Source organism: Bidens hawaiensis, unplaced genomic scaffold (assembly GCF_021521415.1).
Source record: "Bidens hawaiensis isolate Kalapana, Puna unplaced genomic scaffold, B.hawaiensis_p1.1 tig00016458_1, whole genome shotgun sequence".
NCBI lineage: Eukaryota > Viridiplantae > Streptophyta > Magnoliopsida > Asterales > Asteraceae > Bidens > Bidens hawaiensis.
In genome coordinates this window covers 369,841-392,865 of record NW_027492507.1, presented here as the reverse complement: position 1 = coordinate 392,865, position 23,025 = coordinate 369,841, and the positions used below count along the sequence as shown (strand labels likewise).

Sequence of the window (23,025 nt, the reverse complement as noted above, 5' to 3'; positions counted from 1 at the left end):
CCCAACTCGACTACAATCTACAAGAAGTGTCACACTATTAGGATAAATGATTAATATATAATGAGAAGCTGATTAAGATACAAACTTTCCATATATAAATAAGATACAAACTCATACTAAACTTTTGTTAAGGTCTTCTGGTTTATTTTTGGCTGCTTTCTTGAAATCTTGGTGATCATGAATCATTTTTTATTTTATTTTTTTACACTTGTAAGTGTCTGCAAAAATTAAGATGGTAATTTTATCTTTAACCAGTAATTTATAACTTCAGTTTACATAATCTTAGAACAACATATTTAATCATCTAGATGAAAATGAAAATGATCTCTTTTTGTAGCAAGTTGCACACCAGGTTAAATGTTTTAAGTGACTGATGACCTCATATACTAATTGTTGGACGGTGGTATACTTTGAACTCTACAAGATTTAATAATATATTTGTCTGGATAAACTCATGTATACATAGTAGTGTCAAATGAACAATTTTATATATATAATTATAATTTATAATACTAGTGACACTTTGACTTTAATTAAACAATTGAATCCCAAACATTCATTCATATCATATATGGCATTATGGCCCATTAAACTTCTCAAAATGAGCCTTTGGTCGTGCTTCCCATGCTTCCTCAGAGTTTAAACTTACCAGAAATAGAAAAAGTGGTCATCATGTTACTTTTAACAACTTTTTTATCAGGCCTGTAAACAAACCGAACGTTCATGAACTGTTGTTTATTTGACAAACAAACGAACGCGAGCACACGTTTTGTTCGTTCATTTATGTTTAATAAATACGTAAGTAGTTATGTTTGTATTTGTTTGGTCAATCGTATTCATTTGCATTCGTTTATGTTTGTTTACGTTTGTTTGTTAGTCTTTGTTCATTTACATTCATGAATTGTTCGTTTAGGTTTTAAACGAACGAACATATACGTTAATATGAACACGACCAAGCCCTCGTTTTCATTCGTTTGTTGTCCTATTTCTAGTTTTATTATTAAAAAAACATTTGTAAGCAACAATATGACATAACCATTTAAGTCAATTAGATCCTGTTCCAAGTTAGGATTTGAGAGACATAATGGCTTGTGAATGCAATTATGCAAATAAACGACCATTAAGCATCTACACGAGGCATATGAATTAGAATTATGTGATGCTGATAACCGATATCAATGTTGTCAAGGAAGAACAATACAATAATGTAATCTAAATTACAACTTTTTTTTGTGCTCCAAAGGGTATTGTATTTTGTATATTTGTATACAACCGCCTTTTCCTTGTTAGGAAGCGCGAACACCATCCTAGTTTCAGCATGCAGAATATAATACCAAGATAAGAAATCTTCAAAACAGAATGTTTACTTTTCATAAAGTCAAAAGGTTGACTCCTTTGCGCGCATGCTGCATTTGTATTTCGTCAACGCTCGCCACATTGATGTTAGAACTTGAACAAGTCATCCTCCAGCTAGCCCCTTGCTAGCTAACTTATCTAATAATATTTTTGTGATTTTAGCATATGTTTGTTTGTTCTAGAATGCAAGAGGCAATTGACTCTTCCTGCTCAAAGGTGTCTAAATGTCTTGTCTTTCGACTCTTTTGACCATTATACAAGACACAAAAAAAGTCAAAGTTGTGTGTGCGTTTTCTAAAAGTCAGATACGTTGACGTCTTGTGTATGCGCATATGTATATATATTATCTAATTCTTGCCCCTGCTGACATGAGAACTTGCAGTAGTCACCGACCCGTCCAGCTGCAGCCAGCTCATGACTGAATAACATCAGTACTTATCTAGTGTAATGCAACTAACTGATTCAACATAAAGTTTAGCTTATTAAAAATATGCATCATAGTTCATAGATCAATGAGGTTTCTGAACCAGTTATATTAGATAAACCATGTCATTGAGCATTATATAAATTATACAAAGTTTAGCTTATTAAGCGGCTTTATTTTATGATAACACGACAGTATGCTCTTCGGACTTGTCTTGCAAAAGAGGGGACTTTGAGCTCTCAACTTCAACAGTTTTATCTTCTTTAGACTTTCCCCACATTACACCATAGAATCCAATAACAATGACCGTTGATCCAATTAGACTGCGCGCCAAATATTAAAGTATTAAACACAAGTGTGAAGTGTCGAGTATGTTATGTATATATAAATATATAAAACAATAAACAAGAAAGATTACCATCCAAGAGAGAGTCCATCTCCTAGAAATATGATGCCCAAAATAGCCGAAACTACAATCCCTAACGGATGAAACATGGCAACGTAAAGTGGCCCTTTCATCTTCACACACCACGCACCAACCGTGATTTGAAAACCGGCCCCAAAAAATCCCTATAAGTAACTTATTTGCATTATTGCATATTACAATTCATTTTGCTTGCAAAGAAATTAAGTTAGAAGATCTTACTGCGTACAGAATGGCAAGTAACCGCGTTTTAGACTGTAAACTAAACGCACTCAGATCATGTTCCAAAATCAACGAAGCTAAAAACGACAAAACAACGATAATGGAACAGTAAGCCAACATGACGATCATTACTGCCGAGTATCTCTTGAGGATTAATGCCTGTAAACATTCATAAGTAAGCAAACCTACATATGCAAATAATAATATTCACACGTATAACGTACCTGCGTTATAATGAACAAGGCAGCTAAGAGACTGTCTAGTAACATCAGAAAGCCACCTAGGATCCAGTGTGATGATTCTAATTCTCCAAGGAGATGTTGTGGGCTAACCGAAGTTAAATGAGACGTTTTTATAATCGCAGGCCCTGCGTAGAACGTTACTATAATAGCCCCCAACACCGAAACTACTGTTCCAATGAGTTTGACCCACATGGACAATTGTCTAGTATCTAATCTTTCTAATCTGCAAGTATGGGAAAAATATTATCTTTTGTAGTTAAATCCTATTCTTTTAGTTACATATCCGAGAATAATACCCGAAGATGATCGCAAGTACAAAGGTAAAGCCCGGTATGAGGTTAAGTATTGCTGTTGCAACTGTTGCGGAAACATATGTATATCCTGCATAACCAACTACCTGTATCAAAAATCTGAAAACAGAAGACTTTGTTTTTAATAAAAATAACTAGGGATGGGTTGTATCAAAATGTATATGATGGGTCAGAATGGGTCAAACTAACAAAAGAAAATGATCGAAACGGGTCAAAACGGGTTGACATTTCTCGGGTTTTTTTTTATGGAACAGGAAAAACGGATGAAACCTTTTAGTATTTTTATTTTTTAATTTTTTGATTTATATTTCGAGTTATAATTTTTTAATTATTTTCTATAATTTTTTTGGTGAGGGTTTCTGAAATCTCAACCCATTTTGACCCGTTTCAAAACCTCTCACCAAAAAATTCAGAAAAAAACAATTAAAAATTTATAACTCGAAATATAAATCAAAAACATAAAAAGTAAAAATACTAAAAAGTTTCCTTCGTTTTCCTCGTTCCATAAAAAAACGAGAATTGTCAACCCGTTTTGACCCGTTTCAATCATTTTCTTTTTTTAGTTTGACCATTCAACCCAATGGGTCACAATTGCCACCCCTAACGATAACGAGTCAGATTCTTGATCAATTTTGTTTTGTCATTTTATTTTCAGAAAAATGTGACTGTGGCCCAAATCTAAGTACATCTATATTACAAACTCCGTTGACCGTTAAAAATAATGGATTTTAAAGACAGATCATCAATAATTGTAAAATGAGATGGAATTTATAGTTAAGTATGAATATGTGAGATAAATTATGCAAATATTATAGTAATTACCCGAGTATGCCAAGTACAAGAAAACCACAAATGGTTGAGAAAGTTAAGGGAGGACGATTCGGTGGTCTGCATAATAAACAAAAGTTCGGTCTGTCACGTTTATAGGTTACATGTACAAAGTAACAAAACATGAGACACACAAAAGTACCTATGAATGAGAAAAGCAGAAGGTAGAATTATTAAACATGTTAAAGCATTGGAGTAGAATACAAACGAAAAGTTTTGCATCCCGGTTTCGATGGCTTTCTTGCCTGCTACCGTTAATCCCGACTGCGAAATTTGAACGATCACCATGGCCAAAAATGGCACTGCACTCTTCATATTCATCTTCATGTTGAAGATCTTGGAGACACAAGATTGCTTAATGCTTATATTAACAGTAGTAGTCAACTAGGCATAGTATCAAGTTGAAACCAATAAGAGTTTAGTAATTCTAAATCTAATGGAGTTGCTAGTGCATGGACCACTTAGGATGCTACAGTTATTAGTTATTTATTCGTGATGTTACCGAGTGAAAATGATGTCGAAAATCGCGTTATATAATAATCTGGTAAAGTTTGTTTATGTGTTTAGTACATCATGTGGTTTAACTTATTTGATTAGTTTATAACTGGCCTGCAAAGTTGTAAGTTCTCAGCTAAGTTTCCTAGGTTTTTGTTTGGTAACATGCTTATATTCTCAAAATCAATTTAACTACTTGTTTAGTGTTCACTTAAATGAGAACCAATGTGCATGTTGACTACCATTAAAGAATCTTGCAAGATCAAGATTCATGTGTTGTTTATTATTATGATTCACTTAAATGCGGGAATTTTAAATTCATACGAATAAGGATTCAATGGTTTATGGGCCTCAATAGGCTCACTAGGATTTGGACATACTCTTCTTATTTGGGCCTGGATCAATCGATACAAGTTTAATTGTAAACCAACATGATCATATTTTAAACGGCAAATATGATCCATTACACTTAAATAAGGTATTATCAAACATCAACTAGTTAGTCATAAAACCACTATTTGGTGTGTTGTAAAGAGGGGATATAAGGTAGCAGATTAGGTTCTTAGGTTTTTGTTTCATCTTGTAACTTGTAATAATTTCTGAAGTATATTAATAACCTCTAATTATTTGAAGCTTAATTCGTCTTGTTCAATTCTTTGAAGTTTGGATTGTAAATTTCTCATTGCAATTTTAACAAGTGGTATCAGAGCCTCGTTACGGCATAAATTAAAAGAAGATTGTATTCCAATATCGAAATTAGAGAATGGTGTCTACCAATTTCGAATTGGAGAAATTTGATAAGAGAGGGAGAATGATTTCGATTTATGAAAAGGTTAAGAAGAGGGCCCTTCTTGGGCATCAGGGCATTAGTGATGTGCTATTGAGACAAGCGAATCTACTTGTAGCGCTAACTAATAAGGAGAAGAAAGACATTTTAGAGAAGGCATATACTGTGATGGGTCTGGGAAGAAAATGATATTAGTCATCAAGGGGTATTGCACATGTTAGTCAACGCATACTAGAATCAAATCTTAAAATAAAAATATATAATTTTCGAGCTATCTTGAAGGAGTTAAAGCTTATAGACTTGGAAGAAGTGATGATGTTACAACAACCACAAAACCACCATCATCGATCTCATCACCGCCACCGCCGCCGCCACTATTACCATTTTTTAATCAATTTGGTAAATATTCTTCATTTGAGATATGAGTATTTTTTGTCATATTTATATCATGTCTTCGTTTTTTTATGTCTACTAAACTATACAGAATAATGATTCGTTTCATTCATATATATTAACCAAACAAGATAATAGAATTTTTATTGTCTATTTTATTCTCTCGTTCATTCAAATCTCTCGTTTATTATCTCATAACAAAAGAGACCCCTACTTTACGTGTAACATCTCGGAGTCAACACTGGGATGCAAAATTTCTAAATAAATATGTTTTTGAATGGTGCTAATTTGTTCCTTGAAAACTGACAAAATTGCCTCAATAAATTCTAACATTTTGTTCCTCTTAGGGCATTTTTAATATTTATATGCTTAAGCATTTAGGTGTATTATAATAAAAATAGTACTACTAAAAGGGATAAATTGATAATTAATTGTATTAAACACATGATTAAGTAATTGTATGCTGTCACATTTTGTTGATTTTTAAAACTGATTGGTCAAAAGATTTAGGCAAAAGTTATTAGCCCTAACATACCGAATTTCACTTGGATAAGGAAATTAAAATATAGTGTTTGCATCAAGACAGAATATAAACGAGCAACAAGCTAAATTTAATGAAAATTTGATTAAATGTTAAAAAAAGGAAATTTATGAAAATTCGAAAACTTGCAATGATATGCTCGCTTGCAACTTTGGTTTGATTTGTAAGCATGTTAAGTAATTTAATGGTTTTTCATTTTTCATTAACTTTAACCATTAAAGGTTTTATTTAGTTACTATTATTATTTAATTTAGGGGATCAAAAAAAGTAGTATAAAACTAAAATTTCTATTTAATGTGTTATTAATGGCTAAGGAGTGAGGCCTTTATATTGGTCCCCAATTGTTTGGTCAGGCCAAGTGCCAACTAACAATATCTACATCATTTTTCATGTAGAAGACAGTTAAGTTTGTTGCTCATCATATGTGATCAGATATTATTAATGACATGTGTAGTATATTTGAGTATAGTTTACAAATCATGGTAGAAAAAAATACAAATTTTAACAATTATAAATGTGTAAAAGGCATAAAGAAAATATTATTTATATATTACACACAAGAAAAAAAATGTAAAATAAAAAAGGTGCCATCAAAACTTACACTTAAGTTGATGTATTTTAGGTGTGATACACTTGAAATATATCTTTGAACATACAATTTAAGTATACATAGTAGATCGAGTTTAATGCATCGATTGCAGTCTACATAACATACTTTTTGCGTCAGTTATATAACCAGTTAGTTGTCAACTAATAAATGTATGATAACCTATCAAAATTCTCGTGTTAGTGAACAAAATTCCAAGAGGTGTCGCGTGAGTGTCGTTGAAAGATTCTTATCTTTTAGAGCGAGTGAAACATTAAGTCGATAAGGAACATAAAATTGTTATTGTAAACAAAGTTATTGCAAAGTGTGACGGCATGCCAATACCAAATGTCACAAATTAATGTTTTTAAAGTTATCTATACTATATATATAAAGCATGAGTTAGAGACCTCTTAAATTTTAAAAGGTACCAAACTCATTGATTTATGTACAACACATAATGCATCAAAATTTAAAAAAATTAGGGGAAATTATGTCTTTACTCATAATCTTAAGTAACTTTCACTCTTTCAAATATACTTACAACTTTGGTCCCTCAACTTCAATACCTTTTTTTGTAAAGTTTAATAATAGTTACACATATGCCCCCTAATCCAAAACCAACTACCTCACGACTTTTTAACGGTCATAATTTTTTCACACGTTTATATTTTTTCAAAAACATTACGTCATAAAAACGAACATTTTATTCTCTTTAATTTGGTTATAATATTGCTATAGTTTTTAGTTTTAAAAAGCTAGCATGTTACGCTCTTACCATTTAGAACCTGGAAACAAGTCGAGTCAGGCGAGTTCGGGTCATTTGTAAAAGTACAATAGGGTCGGAATGAGTCGATACAAAAAAATAGTTATGGTTCGGGTTCGAGTAGAAATGGGCCAGGTCAGAACATTGTCGAGTCGGAACGGATTTGGGGCCAAAACGGGGTGGTTTGTAAAATGATTTATTTTAAATTATTGTATATTGGTTAAGCATGTTTTAATGTCGGTAACGTGCATTCCCGTCCGGTTACGCGTGTTCAATCTTCGATTACACGCAACTGGCTTTGCACGAGTTACACGCCCAATTTTAGGCTACGTGCTCACTGTCATCAGGTGACGTATGTACCGACACGGACTATGCGTTCAATATTGAGTTGCGAGTACGCCCCGCTGCATTACGCGGGCACCATGCTAGTTAATTTATAAGTTTCAGATACATAGCTATTTAGAATTGTGGCAAAAGCATCCTGTAAGCATGTCATGCTTGCAAACTGAAACATGACTTTAATGAACAAGAAGGTTGCTTACTATAAACTTTGGTGCATTACATCCTTGGTATTGGGTTGATACATTGAAAAGTGTACTTGTTGAGTGTTGCTCCCATTAATTAAAAAAAAAAGGTTTTTTAATTTTTTAAAACAAAATAAAAGTGATTCATAACTAAAAGCAAACCTAATTAAATCGTTGGAAGGAAGATTAACACTCAAACCAGCTAGCATTTTGATCTTTGGATTGATGAGTGGGAAACATGCATGTATGGACTAACATAAATTTCCCCTCTTCTGGTATTGGGGAGTAGTATTTTCATGGTAGGTTAGACTGCGTTAAAAATTGTTTCATGCAAACTTACCAAACACTAAAAGATGTGCCTTAACAACCAAAATGTATTTTTATTGTGGTTTTCTTGCGTATGAGGCTATGGAGCAATTTATGACCCCAAGATCTATTAATACAATATTTATACGGCTTAGTTTTGCTATTTAAGAATTGCTAGTGGCACGACTTGTTATCGTTTGACTTTTATGTCAATGTAATCGTAAGTTAAAAGAAAAACCAATAAAAGGAAAATTTTCACTTTTCCATTCTCTATTACGAATAAATGGTATAATAAAAAAGTATTTAGAGGGTTGTTAAGAAGAAGAAAAAAAAGGTTGGTAAAGATTGATAAGTAGGTTGAGAAAGAATGGCACCTAAACACTTAATAAAGGCTTAATAAAGCCATCTCCAAAGGCTTAGGCCTTTGGGTGAGAGGTCCAGGGTTCGATCCCTGGCAATGACGGTTTATTGTAAATAGTAGGAGGCAATCTTAAACATTCAAAAAAAAAAAAAAAACTTAATAAAGGTGAAAAGCAATGTGATCTCCATCCATGAGTCGTGGGTGCACATATAAAGTAACTCATTTCATTAGTGCCCTTCCTTTATTTATTTTCCTTTTCCCACTATGAAATCCTTTTTCTTATTCTTCTTAATTTCAAATTTATTGACAGTTTCTTCTCACTTTCCATAAGGTGAAAATATTAACAAGTTAGAAATTACATCTTATTTAGTTGGTTGTTAATATATTATAGTAATAATTTATTTAACCTTTCAAAACCTTTTCTAAAAGTAGACACTTTATAAGTTTATCAATAAAGAGATTGTGTAATTATTACCAAAGAAAGTGATGTAGACACTATCAACCGACTACATTATTTTACATAAAATATTATTTGTGAACAGTGCCGACCATTTCTGATACAAACCTGGTAACGCAACACCGATATTGAATGGTTGTGTTTGAGCTTAACAGATTTCGTTTCTTAAACATGTTAACATCTTTAAATTTGTCTCTTAACTTGTATCATATTTATAAACTTTTTTATATTGTTTTTTCTAGTTAAACCACAACGAAACTTGTTAGAATGTGGGTTAGTTAAGGACTCAATGCCCACATAATTTTGACATAACGCTTTAGCTAGTATATGCTAGACAGTCCACAAAACATAAGCTCATACCTTAGCTATAATAAAATATATTCACAAACCAAAATTGGTTTTTTTAATATATAAATAAAGATAACTTTAAACATAAATTATGACTTTTAGAGCAAGCTTATTAAACACCGTTGATTACTTTTACTTAATTTTCTTCTCCAACGACTATTGTTACATTGCAACCAAATTGCATTTACACACATATACGTTAACTTCAACATTATAGTTAGTTATTTGAAACCAACATGCACCTTACATTTTACAAATTGCTAAATAAAATATCTAGTCTATAATATAGGCTTCATTAAATAAACTTCTTATTCATTTTCAGCCATTAAAATCTTCAATGAAAAAACTTTACTAATCAACAACATCAGGTAAATTATATATATTTATAATATAAAAATACTAAAAACCCAATCAATATACATAAAAACTTATTTCAAGATCAGGTAAATGACAACTTACTAAAATTTATCTCGACGATATACCGGAAACATTTTATTATTATTGTTTACTAAATGAAAAATCCATCAAAAGTTTATCATTTTTATCAAGTGAAAGAAATATTATTTTAAGTCTCAAACTTACCTACTATAGTAAGAAAAAGCAAAATGATTTGATTTTTGAATCAATGTTATTTTATTAATACTTATAGTGGTGTAAGATACTAATACGATTCTTTTGTATTTATCAGAAGACTAATGTATAATTACGTGTTCAAGTTGTCTTTCACCCTACAACTACAACAATACAAATTATTATTTGTTTAAATTGTGGTTTGAAGTAATTTGGAAAGGTAGGTAAACCGTATTTGCTTTGTTTTTTCAAATTAAAATCGTCTTTATGGATTGAAAATATTGTCTGTTTTATCTAAAAGACTACTTATCATAACAAAAATCATTAATTGAGTGGTTGTGGATGTGAGAACTTCAGAGTCTACAATGTGGAGTGTTAATGAAAAAAAAACAAATCCATTAAGACCATGAGTAGTCATAAAGCCTAACCCCTGGACGTTATGCGTCACGTGGCGCTTATGGTTTTTTACAAAAAAACAAGTGTAGTCATAACTCTCCATAACTTTGTTTATTTGTTTTTTTTTTAATTCTTAAAGATAAAAAGTAACGTCTCTTTTTCGATTTTGGTGCCATTATCGCGTTTTGTGTATAACTTGCAAAAAAAAACCCATAACTTGGAAGGGGGCGGTGTTTCCCAAAGTTATGAGCCATAAAGCTGCCCCATAACTCTCCACTACGGATGATCTAATTGATTCGTACGAGAGACTTAATGTAATATGGATCATATTTGCAAACTATATCAAGGCACATGATCGATAAAATACTAGGGGTGAACAATAACTGAATTGTTAACCGAAACCGAGCTAAAATCAACAAAACCGAACTGAAATTAACTGTAATCTGAATTAACCGAACCCGATTAACCAGATACTGAAGTGCCTGAAAATTGGTTATTTTATTTTACCAAATACAACTGAGCCATTTAAATTTATATATATTTTTAGCTTTAATACCTCAATTTTATGTATTTATGCATATATATATATATATATCATGTAATTCGAAGAAAAAAATAGCCCCAAAATTTGTTTTCGGTTATTAACCAAACTGAACAAAAACCGACAAATTAACTAAATAAACCAAACTGATTAACCGAAAATCAATTGATTAATAAAAGACTTAGGTTTTGGTTTTGACTAATAACTGAACCTAATGAAATCGTATATACCCTAATAAACACTTTATTATTGCAATTGAAAACTAATTCAAAACCTCGCTAAAATAATATTGTATTGTTCACTTATCGAAAGTATATACTCAAGTCTTATATCTATAAATCTAACATTAACTTGGTGACGACATTACCATACTTATCCTATTACAATTGGGAAACTAAACCTACTTGTAAATACGGTCCAGAACTACCAAACAATATCAGAAGAATAATTTTTTAAAACGGAATATGTGGCAAAAGGTGAGAAAACGTGTTAAAGTTTATTGTATGATTTTGACCCTATTAGAGCATTCTCATTCGGATCTCCATTCCCATCTTTATAATTACATTATATTTCTCTTTAATGTTCAATTAAATAATATTACTTTATACCTTTATCATTACAGTTTTCTCTCTCCTTTACTCACAACCAATTCAACAAATATTAAAAAATTAATAGGAACAAACAAAGTTTTCCCAAATTTATAAAAAATCACTACCGTTTCTCCATCCATCCTATAATTTACATTCACAACCACTCAAAATCTCATCCTATAATTTATAAACTCTCCTCACAATAATATAATATATAAAATGGGTTGGGAATACTTTTACATGAGAAACCGAATATTATGTCAAAAGCGTTACTACTAATTAATTAGTCCAATAGAAAAATCCAGAAGATCAATTTTATAAAAGCCATCCATGAGTTTTACAAAATACATAAAAACCTTGTTCCACCATCACACGCAATTTATTATAGTTTTTTAACCTCCAATTAGCAAACCATTTATCAATGTTCTTGTTCTTTACTTGGGTGGGTGGTTTCTCAATTCTCTGCATTTTACTTAATTAATTAATCAAGATTCAACCTTTGTTATCTTCTTCAATGACCCATCTGTTATTCAAGATAAAAGTGACAACTTTATCAATTTGAAGCAACTTTTAATGGATCTGGAAGCTGGGATTCATCATAAACATCAAAAGGTGAGATGGGTATGTTACAATTTGCTAAAAAGATTAAAACTTGATGATACCCATATGAAATTTGTTAGCTTTTTGTGCAGAATATACAGAAACAGTCATGGAGGACAGTTTTGGCATTAGCTTACCAAAGCCTTGGTGTTGTGTATGGAGATTTAAGCACATCGCCTCTATATGTATTCAAAAGCACTTTTGCAGAAGATATTAAACACTCAGAGACTAATGGATTTTTTTATTATATGAAAGTTAATAATATACTTATTGTTTGATGATAAATTATTTCATAAATAAATGAGATGTTATAACCCAGTTTAAAAGCTATATGGTTTTGAAGAGACTCAAGACCCGGTTATTTCTTTTACTATAAAATTGGTTTTTTAATTATAAATAATATTTATAAAAGTTAATAATATACTTATGGTTTGATGAGACCCAAGATCCGTTTATTTTTTTTACTATAAAATTGGTTTTTAATTTAAATAATATATATATATCTTTTTTAAAATAAATAAGATCTTAATTTTTAGTATATCCTATTTTATAGGATTTTTACATCAATAATTTGATGAGAATAATTTTTAATTTAATGATATGTTATAACCCATTTAAGGAATATAAGGGTTTGGTAAGACCCATACCCATGAATTCTGGTCAAATGCATGAGAAGCCTCCATTTAAAAATCAAGCAAATCTGGTGACTCCAAAAAAAGGGGGAGCGACCACATCGCGACACGGATTTTTATGTTTTCATTTATATATATTATAGATATTTAACTTTTGTAAGGCAACTTATTTTTGTGCTTAGGCTATCGAATTTAACTAATTTGGAGAGCCCGTTGTTTCACCCTTCTAATGTTTAATGAAAAATGGTAACTAAATTATTTTCGTTGCATTATTCTTATTATCATGTAATTCTTCAAAAAATATAAAATTAGTTTAACATTAAATTCTTTTCTAAAAATAACTTTCCAATTCATCATTACGTCAAATGAAAGTGATATAGTTTAGAATCTTATGAAGGGTTTGTCTTTCATGATTCAAATTGATTTAACGTTATAAAAGAGTCAATTTTCCTACGAAAAATTCGGACGAATTTTCAATAAATTTCCCCGAAAAAATAAACCCAATAGTTTTTTCGACAAATTTACTACAAGTTAACAGGAAAAAATGGGTAGGAAGTTTCCGACGGAATTTCGACACGAAAAATGATATATGTCATAAATTAAAAGAAAAAAAAGAAACACGATATTATATGTCATAAAAAAGAAAAATGTTATATGTCATAAATTCGGTCTAGGAGACTGCTACACAATATTTTATGACCATAAGAAAGAATCTGATCAATAAATATGTCTTTACGCCACCCTGTGGCCCGTTCAAAATTTTGGCCGTATTGCCAAAGGAGGTAGTACACGAGTAGAAGGAAAAACTGAGGATAGGTCGAAACACCGAATCGGATAATAAATTTGGTCTAGGAGACTGCCATACAATATTTTATGACCATAAGAAATAATCGGATCAATAATTATGACCTCACGCCACCTCGTTGCCCGTTCGTAATTTTGGTCGTATTGCCGAAGGGTGTAGTACACGAGCCGGAGGAAAAACTGAGGATGGTTCGAACCACTGAATCGGATCATAAATTTGGTCTAGGAGACTACCATACAATATTTTATGACCATAAGAAAGAATCAGATCAATAATTATGACCTCACGCCACCCGTGACCCGTTCGAAATTTTGGTCGTATTGCCAAAGGTGGTAGTATACGAGCCGGTGGAAAAACTGAGGATGGGTCGAACCACTGAATCGGATCATAAATTCGGTCTAGAAGACTGCATACTATATTTTAAAACCATAAGAAAGAATCGGATCAATAATTATGCCCCCACGCCACCCCGTGGCCCGTTCAAAATTTTGGTTATATTGCCAAAGGGGTAGTACACGAGCCGGAGGAAAAACTGAGGATGGGTCAAAACACTGAATCGGATAATAAATTCGGTCTAGGAGGCTGCCAAACAATATTTTATGACCATAAGAAAGAATCAGATCAATAAATATGCATTCACGCCACCCTTTGGCCGTTTCGAAATTTTGGTCGTATTGCCAAAGGAGGTAGTAAACGAGCCGGAGGAAAAACTGAGGATAGGTCGAAACACCGAATCGGATAATAAATTCGGTTTAGGAGACTGCCATACAATATTTTATGACCATAAGAAATAATCGGATCAATAATTATGACCTCACGCCACCTCGTTACCCGTTCGAAATTTTGGTCGTATTGCCGAAGGGGGTATTACACGAGCCGGAGGAAAAACTGAGGATGGGTCGAACCACTGAATCGGATCATAAATTCGGTCTAGGAGACCGCCATACATTATTTTATGAACCTAAGAAATAATCGGATCAATAATTATAACCTCACGCCACCCCGTGGCTCGTTCGAAATTTTGGTCGTATTGCCAAGGGGGTTAGTACACGAGCCGGCGGAATAACTGAGGACGGGTCGAACCGCTGAATCGGATCATAAATTCGGTCTATGAGACTGTCATACAATATTTTATGACCAAATGAAAGAATCAGATCAATAATTATGCCCACACGCCACCCCATGGCTCGTTCGAAATTTTGGTCGTATTACCAAATAGGGTAGTACACGAGCCGGAGGAAAAACCGAGGATGGGTCGTACCACTGAATTGGATCATAAATTCGGTCTAGGAGACCGCATACAATATTTTAAGATCATAAGAAATAATCGGATCAATAATTATGCCCCCACGCCACCCCGTGGCCCGTTCAAAATTTTGGTTATATTGCCAAAGGGGGTAGTACACGAGCCGGAGGAAAAACTGAGGATGGGTCAAAACACTGAATCAGATAATAAATTCGGTCTAGGAGACTGCCACACAATATATTATGACCATACGAAAGAATCGGATCAATAAATTTGCCTTCACGCCACCCTGTGGCCCGTTCGAAATTTTGGTCGTATTGCCAAATGAGCTAGTACACGAGCAGGAGGAAAAACTGAGGATAGGTCGAAACACCGAATGGGATAATAAATTTGGTCTAGGAGACTGCCATACAATATTTTATGACTAAAAGAAATAATCGGATCAATAATTATGACCTCACGCCAACTCGTTGCCCATTCGAAATTTTGGTCGTATTGCCGAAGAGGGTAGTACACGAGCCGGAGAAAAACTGAGGATGGGTCGAACCACTAAATCGGATCATAAATTCGGTCTAGGAGATTGCATACAATATTTTAAGACCATAAGAAAAGAATCGGATCAATAATTATGCCCCCACGCTACCCCGTGGCCCGTTCAAAATTTTGGTTATATTGCCAAAGGGGGTAGTAAACGAGCCGGAGGAAAAACTGAGGATGGGTCGAAACATCGAATCGGATAATAAATTCGGTCTAGGAGACTGCATACAACATTTTAATACCATAAGAAATAATCGGATCAATAATTATGCCCCTACGCAACCCCGTGGCCCGTTCAAAATTTTGGTCATATTGCCAAAGGAGGTAGTAAACGAGCCGGAGGAAAAACTGTGGATGGGTCGAAACACCGAACCGGATAATATATTCGGTCTAGGAGACTGCCATATAATATTTTATGACCAAATGAAAGAATCGGATCAATAATTATGCCCACACGCCACCCCGTGGCTCGTTCGAAATTTTGTTCGTATTACGAAAGGGGGTAGTACACGAGCCGGAGGAAAAACTGAGGATGGGTCGAACCACTGAATCGGATCATAAATTCGGTCTAGGAGACTACAATACATTATTTTATGAACCTAAGAAATAATCGGATCAATAATTATAATCTCACGCCACCCCGTGGCTCGTTCAAAATTTTTGTCGTATTGCCAAGGGGGTTAGTACACGAGCCGGCGGAATAACTGAGGATGAGTCGAACCGCTGAATCGGATCATAAATTCGGTCTAGGAGATTGTCATACAATATTTTATGACCAAATGAAAGAATCAGATCAATAATTATGCCCACACGCCACCCCCGTGGCTCGTTCGAAATTTTGGTCGTATTACCAAAGGGGGTAGTACACGAGCCGGAGAAAAAACTGAGGATGGGTCGTACCACTGAATCGGATCATAAATTCGGTCTAGGAGACTGCATACAATATTTTAAGACCATAAGAAAGAATCGGATCAATAGATATGCCCCCACGCCACCCCTTGGCCCGTTCAAAATTTTGGTCATATTGCCAAAGGGGGTAGTATACGAGCCTGAGGAAAAACTGAGGACGGGTCAAAACACTGAATCGGATAATAAATTCGATCTAGGAGACTACCACACAATATTTTATGACCATAAAAAAGAATCGGATCAATAAATATGCCCTCACGCCACCCTGTGGCCCATTCGAAATTTTGGTCGTACTGCCAAAGGTGGTAGTACATGAGCCGGAGGAAAAACTGAGGATGGGTCGAAACACCGAATCGGATAATAAATTCGGTCTAAGAGACTGCCATACAATATTTTATGACCATAAAAAATAATCGGATCAATAATTATGACCTCACGCCAACTCGTTGCCCGTTCGAAATTTTGGTCGTATTGCCGAAGAGGGTTGTACACGAGCCGGAGGAAAAACTGAGGATGGGTTGAACCACTGAATCGGATCATAAATTCGGTCTAGGAGACTACCATACAATATTTTATGACAATAAGAAATAATCGTATCAATAATTATGACCTCACGCCACCCGTGACCCGTTCGAAATTTTGGTCGTATTGCCAAAGGTGGTAGTATACGAGCCGGAGGAAAAACTGAGGATGGGTCGAACCACTGAATTGGATTATAAATTCGGTCTAGGAGACTGCCATACAATATTTTATGAACCTAAGAAATAATCGGATCAATAATTATGACCTCACGTCAACCCGTGGCACGTTCGAAATTTCGGTCTTCTTGCCAAAGGGGTGAGTACACGAGCCGGAGGAATAACTTAGGATGGTTCGAACCACTGAATCGGATCATAAATTCGGTCTAGGAGACTGTCATACAATATTTTATGACCAAATAAAAGAATCAGATCAATAATTATGCCCACACGCCACCCCGTGGCTCGTTCGAAAGTTTGGTCGTATTAACAAAGGGGGTAGTACACGAGCCGGAGGAAAAACTGAGGATGGGTCGAACCACTGAATCGGATCATAAATTCGGTCTAGGAGACTGCATACAATATTTTAAGACCATAAGAAAGAATCGGATCAATAATTATGCCCCCACGCCACCCCGTGGCCTGTTCAAAATTTTGGTCATATTGCCAAAGGGGGTAGTACACGAGACGGAGGAAAAACTGAGGATGGGTCAAAACACTTAATATGATAATAAATTCGGTCTAGGAAACAGCTACACAATATTTTATGACCATAAGAAAGAATCGGATCAATAAATATGCCCTCACGCCACCCTGTGGCCCCTTCGAAATTTTGGTCGTACTGCCAAAGGAGGTAGTACACGAGCCGGAGGAAAAACTGAGAGTGGGTCGAAACACCGAATCGGATAATAAATTCGGTCCAAGAGACTGCCATACAATATTTTATGACCATAAGAAATAATCGAATCAATAATTATGACCTCACATCACCTCGTTGCCCTTTCGAAATTTTGGTCGTATTGCCGAAGGGGGTAGTACACGAGCCGGAAGAAAAACTGAGGATGGGTCGAACCACTGAATTGGGTCATAAATTCGGTCTAGGAGACTACCATAAAATATTTTATGACAATAAGAAAGAATCAGATCAATAATTATTACCTTACGCCACCCGTGACCCGCTCGAAATTTTGGTCGTATTGCCAAAGGTGGTAGTACACGAGCCGGAGGAAAAACTGAGGATGGGTCGAACCACTGTGTCGGATCATAAATTCGGTCTAGGAGACTGCCATACAATATTTTATGAACCTAAAAAATAATCGAATCAATAATTATGACCTCACGCAACCCCGTGGCTCGTTCGAAATTTTGGTCGTATTGCCAAAGGGGTTAGTACACGAGCCGGAGGAATAACTTAGGATGGGTCGAACCACTGAATCGGATCAATAATTATGCCCACACGCCACCCCCGTGGCTCGTTCGAAATTTTGGTCGTATTACCAAAGGGGGTAGTACACGAGCCGGAGGAAAAACTGAGGATGGGTCGAACCACTGAATCGGATCATAAATTCGGTCTAGGAGACTGCATACAATATTTTAAGACCATAAGAAAGAATCGGATCAATAATTATTCCCCTACGCCACCCCGTGGCCCGTTCAAAATTTTGGTCATATTGCCAAAGGGGGTAGTACACGAGCCGGGGGAAAAACTGAGGATGGGTCAAAACACTGAATCGGATAATAAATTCGGTCTAGGAGACTGCCACACAATATTTTATGACCATAAGAAAGAATCGGATCAATAAATATGCCTTTACGCCACCCTGTGGCCCGTTCAAAATTTTGGTCGTATTGCCAAAGGAGGTAGTACACGAGTAGAAGGAAAAACTGAGGATAGGTCGAAACACCGACTCGGATAATAAATTTGGTCTAGGAGACTGCCATACAATATTTTATGACCATAAGAAATAATCGGATCAATAATTATGACCTCACGCCACCTCGTTGCCCGTTCGTAATTTTGGTCGTATTGCCGAAGGGTGTAGTACACGAGCCGGAGGAAAAACTAAGGATGGTTCGAACCACTGAATCGGATCATAAATTTGGTCTAGGAGACTACCATACAATATTTTATGACCATAAGAAAGAATCAGATCAATAATTATGACCTCACGCCACCTGTGACCCGTTCGAAATTTTGGTCGTATTGCCAAAGGTGGTAGTATACGAGCCGGTGGAAAAACTGAGGATGGGTCGAACCACTGAATCGGATCATAAATTCGGTCTAAAAGACTGCATACTATATTTTAAGACCATAAGAAAGAATCGGATCAATAATTATGCCCCCACGCCACCCCGTGGCCCGTTCAAAATTTTGGTTATATTGCCAAAGGGGTAGTACACGAGCCGGAGGAAAAACTGAGGATGGGTCAAAACACTGAATCGGATAATAAATTCGGTCTAGGAGGCTGCCAAACAATATTTTATGACCATAAGAAAGAATCGGATCAATAAATATGCATTAACGCCACCCTTTGGCCGTTTCGAAATTTTGGTCGTATTGCCAAAGGAGGTAGTAAACGAGCCGGAGGAAAAACTGAGTATAGGTCGAAACACCGAATCGGATAATAAATTCGGTTTAAGAGACTGCCATACAATATTTTATGACCATAAAAAATAATCGGATCAATAATTATGACCTCACGCCACCTCGTTACCCGTTCGAAATTTTGGTCGTATTGCCAAAGGGGGTATTACACGAGCCGGAGGAAAAACTGAGGATGGGTCGAACCACTGAATCGGATCATAAATTCGGTCTAGGAGACCGCCATACATTATTTTATAAACCTAAGAAATAATCGGATCAATAATTATAACCTCACGCCACCCCGTGGCTCGTTCGAAATTTTGGTCGTATTGCCAAGGAGGTTAGTACACGAGCCGGCGGAATAACCGAGGATGGGTCGAACCGCTGAATCGGATCATAAATTCGGTCTATGAGACTGTCATACAATATTTTATGACCAAATGAAAGAATCAGATCAATAATTATGCCCACACGCCACCCCGTGTCTCGTTCGAAATTTTGGTCGAATTACCAAATAGGGTAGTACACGAGCCGGAGGAAAAACTGAGGATGGGTCGTACCACTGAATCGGATCATAAATTCGGTCTAGGAGACCGCATACAATATTTTAAGACCATAAGAAAGAATCGGATCAATAATTATGCCCCCATGCCACCCCGTGGCCCGTTCAAAATTTTGGTTATATTGCCAAAGGGGGTAGTACACGAGCCGGAGGAAAAACTAAGGATGGGTCAAAACACTGAATCAGATAATAAATTCGGTCTAGGAGACTGCCACACAATATTTTATGACCATACGAAAGAATCGGATCAATAAATATGCCTTCACAATTTTGGTCGTATTGCCAAAGGAGCTAGTACACGAGCAGGAGGAAAAACTGAGGATAGGTCGAAACACCGAATGGGATAATAAATTCGGTTTAGGAGACTGCCATACAATATTTTATGACTATAAGAAATAATCGGATCAATAATTATGACCTCACGCCAACTCGTTGCCCGTTCGAAATTTTGGTCGTATTGCCGAAGAGGGTAGTACACGAGCCGGAGAAAAACTGAGGATGGGTCGAACCACTAAATCGGATCATAAATTCGGTCTAGGAGATTGCATACAATATTTTAAGACCATAAGAAAGAATCGGATCAATAATTATGCCCCCACGCCACCCCGTGGCCCGTTCAAAATTTTGGTTATATTGCCATAGGGGGTAGTAAACGAGCCGGAGGAAAAACTGAGGATGGGTCGAAACACCGAATCGGATAATAAATTCGGTCTAGGAGACTGCATACAACATTTTAATACCATTAGAAATAATCGGATCAATAATTATGCCCCCACGCAACCCCGTGACCCGTTCAAAATTTTGGTCATATTGCCAAAGGGGGTAGTAAACGAGCCGGAGGAAAAACTGTGGATGGGTCGAAACACCGAATCGGATAATAAATTCGGTCTAGGAGACTGCCATATAATATTTTATGTCCAAATGAAAGAATCGGATCAATAATTATGCCCACACGCCACCCCGTGGCTCGTTCGAAATTTTGTTCGTATTACCAAAGGGGGTAGTACACGAGCCGGAGGAAAAACTGAGGATGGGTCGAACCACTGAATCGGATCATAAATTCGGTCGAGGAGACTACCATACATTATTTTATGAACCTAAGAAATAATCGGATCAATAATTATAACCTCACGCCACCCCGTGGCTCGTTCAAAATTTTGGTCGTATTGCCAAGGGGGTTAGTACACGAGCCGGCGGAATAACTGAGGATGGGTCGAACCGCTGAATCGGATCATAAATTCGATCTAGGAGACTGTCATACAATATTTTATGACCAAATGAAAGAATCAGATCAATAATTATGCCCACACGCCACTCCGTGGCTCGTTCGAAATTTTGGTCGTATTACCAAAGGGGGTAGTACACGAGCCGGAGAAAAAACTGAGGATGTGTCGTACCACTGAATCGGATCATAAATTCGGTCCAGGAGACTGCATACAATATTTTAAGACCATAAGAAAGAATCGGATCAATAATTATGCCCCCACGCCACCCCTTGGCCCGTTCAAAATTTTGGTCATATTTCCAAAGGGGGTAGTACACGAGCCAGAGGAAAAACTGAGGAAGAATCGGATCATAAATTCGATCTAGGAGACTACCACACAATATTTTATGACCATAAGAAAGAATCGGATCAATAAATATGCCCTCACGCCACCCTGTGGCCCATTCGAAATTTTGGTCGTACTGCCAAAGGTGGTATGAGCCGGAGGAAAAACTGAGGATGGGTCGAAACACCGAATCGGATAATAAATTCGGTCTAAGAGACTGCCATAAAATATTTTATGACCATAAAAAATAATCGGATCAATAATTATGACCTCACGCCAACTCGTTGCCCGTTCGAAATTTTGGTCGTATTGCCGAAGAGGGTAGTACACGAGCCGGAGGAAAAACTGAGGATGGGTCGAAACACCGAATGGGATAATAAATTCGGTCTAGGAGACTGCCACACAATATTTTATGACCATAAGAAAGAATCGGATCAATAAATATGCCCTCACGCCACCCTGTGGCCCGTTCGAAATTTTGGTCGTACTGCCAAAGAAGGTAGTACACGAGCCGGAGGAAAAACTGAGGATGGTCCGACCCACCGAATCGGATAATAAATTCGGTCTTAGAGACTGCCATACAATATTTTATGACCATAAGAAATAATCGGATCAATAATTATGCCCCCACGCCACCCCGTGGCCCGTTCGAAAGTTTGGTCGTATTAACAAAGGGAGTAGTACACGAGCCGGAGGAAAAACTGAGGATGGGTCGAACCACTGAATCGGATCATAAATTCGGTCTAGGAGACTGCATATAATATTTTAAGACCATAAGAAAGAATCGGATCAATAATTTTGCCCCCACGCCACCCCGTGGCCCGTTCGAAAGTTTGGTCGTATTAACAAAGGGGGTAGTACACGAGCCGGAGGAAAAACTGAGGATGGGTCGAACCACTGAATCGGATCATAAATTCGGTCTAGGAGACTGCATACAATATTTTAAGACCATAAGAAAGAATCGGATCAATAATTATGCCCCCACGCCACCCCGTGGCCCGTTCAAAATTTTGTTCATATTGCCAAAGGGGGTAGTACACGAGACGGAGGAAAAACTGAGGATGGGTCAAAACACTGAATATGATAATAAATTCGGTCTAGGAGACTGCTACACAATATTTTATGTCCATAAGAAAGAATCGGATCAATAAATATGCCCTCACGCAACCCTGTGGCCTGTTCGAAATTTTGGTCGTACTGCCAAAGGAGGTTGTACACGAGCCGGAAGAAAAACTGATAAAGGGTTGAAACACCGAATCGGATAATAAATTCGGTCTAAGAGACTGCCATACAATATTTTATGACCATAAGAAATAATCGGATCAATAATTATGACCTCACACCACCTCGTTGTGTTGGTGCATAAATGTCAGTAGTTCATATGTCTAGTGTCTGTAATCGAGTCTGTAATATTGTTTATGTATTTGTTTGTTTAAAGCGAAGTCGTTGACAAGTTCGCTTAGGCGAACTTGTTAACCAAGCGAAGTTATGGACAACTTCGCCTGAGGCGAAGTTGTCGTGTATTTATATAGGTTACGGCTTAGTTGTTCAAGTGGTTAGTGTAAGTTCGTGAGTCAAGTGACGTGAGGTCGAGAGTCTGTAACTGTGATTATA

At 35.9% G+C, this 23,025-nt stretch overlaps 1 protein-coding gene and 1 long non-coding RNA gene across 2 annotated transcripts; one reads left to right on the top strand and one right to left on the bottom strand.

The window, feature by feature from the left end:
• Window positions 1-1,947: 1,947 nt before the first annotated feature.
• On the bottom strand, window positions 1,948-4,617 carry LOC143551477 (WAT1-related protein At3g28050-like). The gene is made up of 7 exons (XM_077041901.1): window positions 3,950-4,617; window positions 3,802-3,867; window positions 2,965-3,078; window positions 2,651-2,891; window positions 2,427-2,585; window positions 2,199-2,350; window positions 1,948-2,103 (listed from the first exon to the last, which is right to left on the bottom strand). Exons 1-7 carry the CDS (start codon window positions 4,132-4,134, stop codon window positions 1,959-1,961), a joined length of 1,062 nt encoding a protein of 353 aa, XP_076898016.1. The 5' UTR covers window positions 4,135-4,617; the 3' UTR covers window positions 1,948-1,958.
• Window positions 4,618-11,915: 7,298 nt separating this feature from the next.
• On the top strand, window positions 11,916-12,302 carry LOC143551476 (uncharacterized). The gene is made up of 2 exons (XR_013138501.1): window positions 11,916-12,089; window positions 12,161-12,302. It is a non-coding gene; the product is annotated as an uncharacterized LOC143551476 (long non-coding RNA).
• The last annotated feature ends 10,723 nt before the right edge of the window (window positions 12,303-23,025 follow it).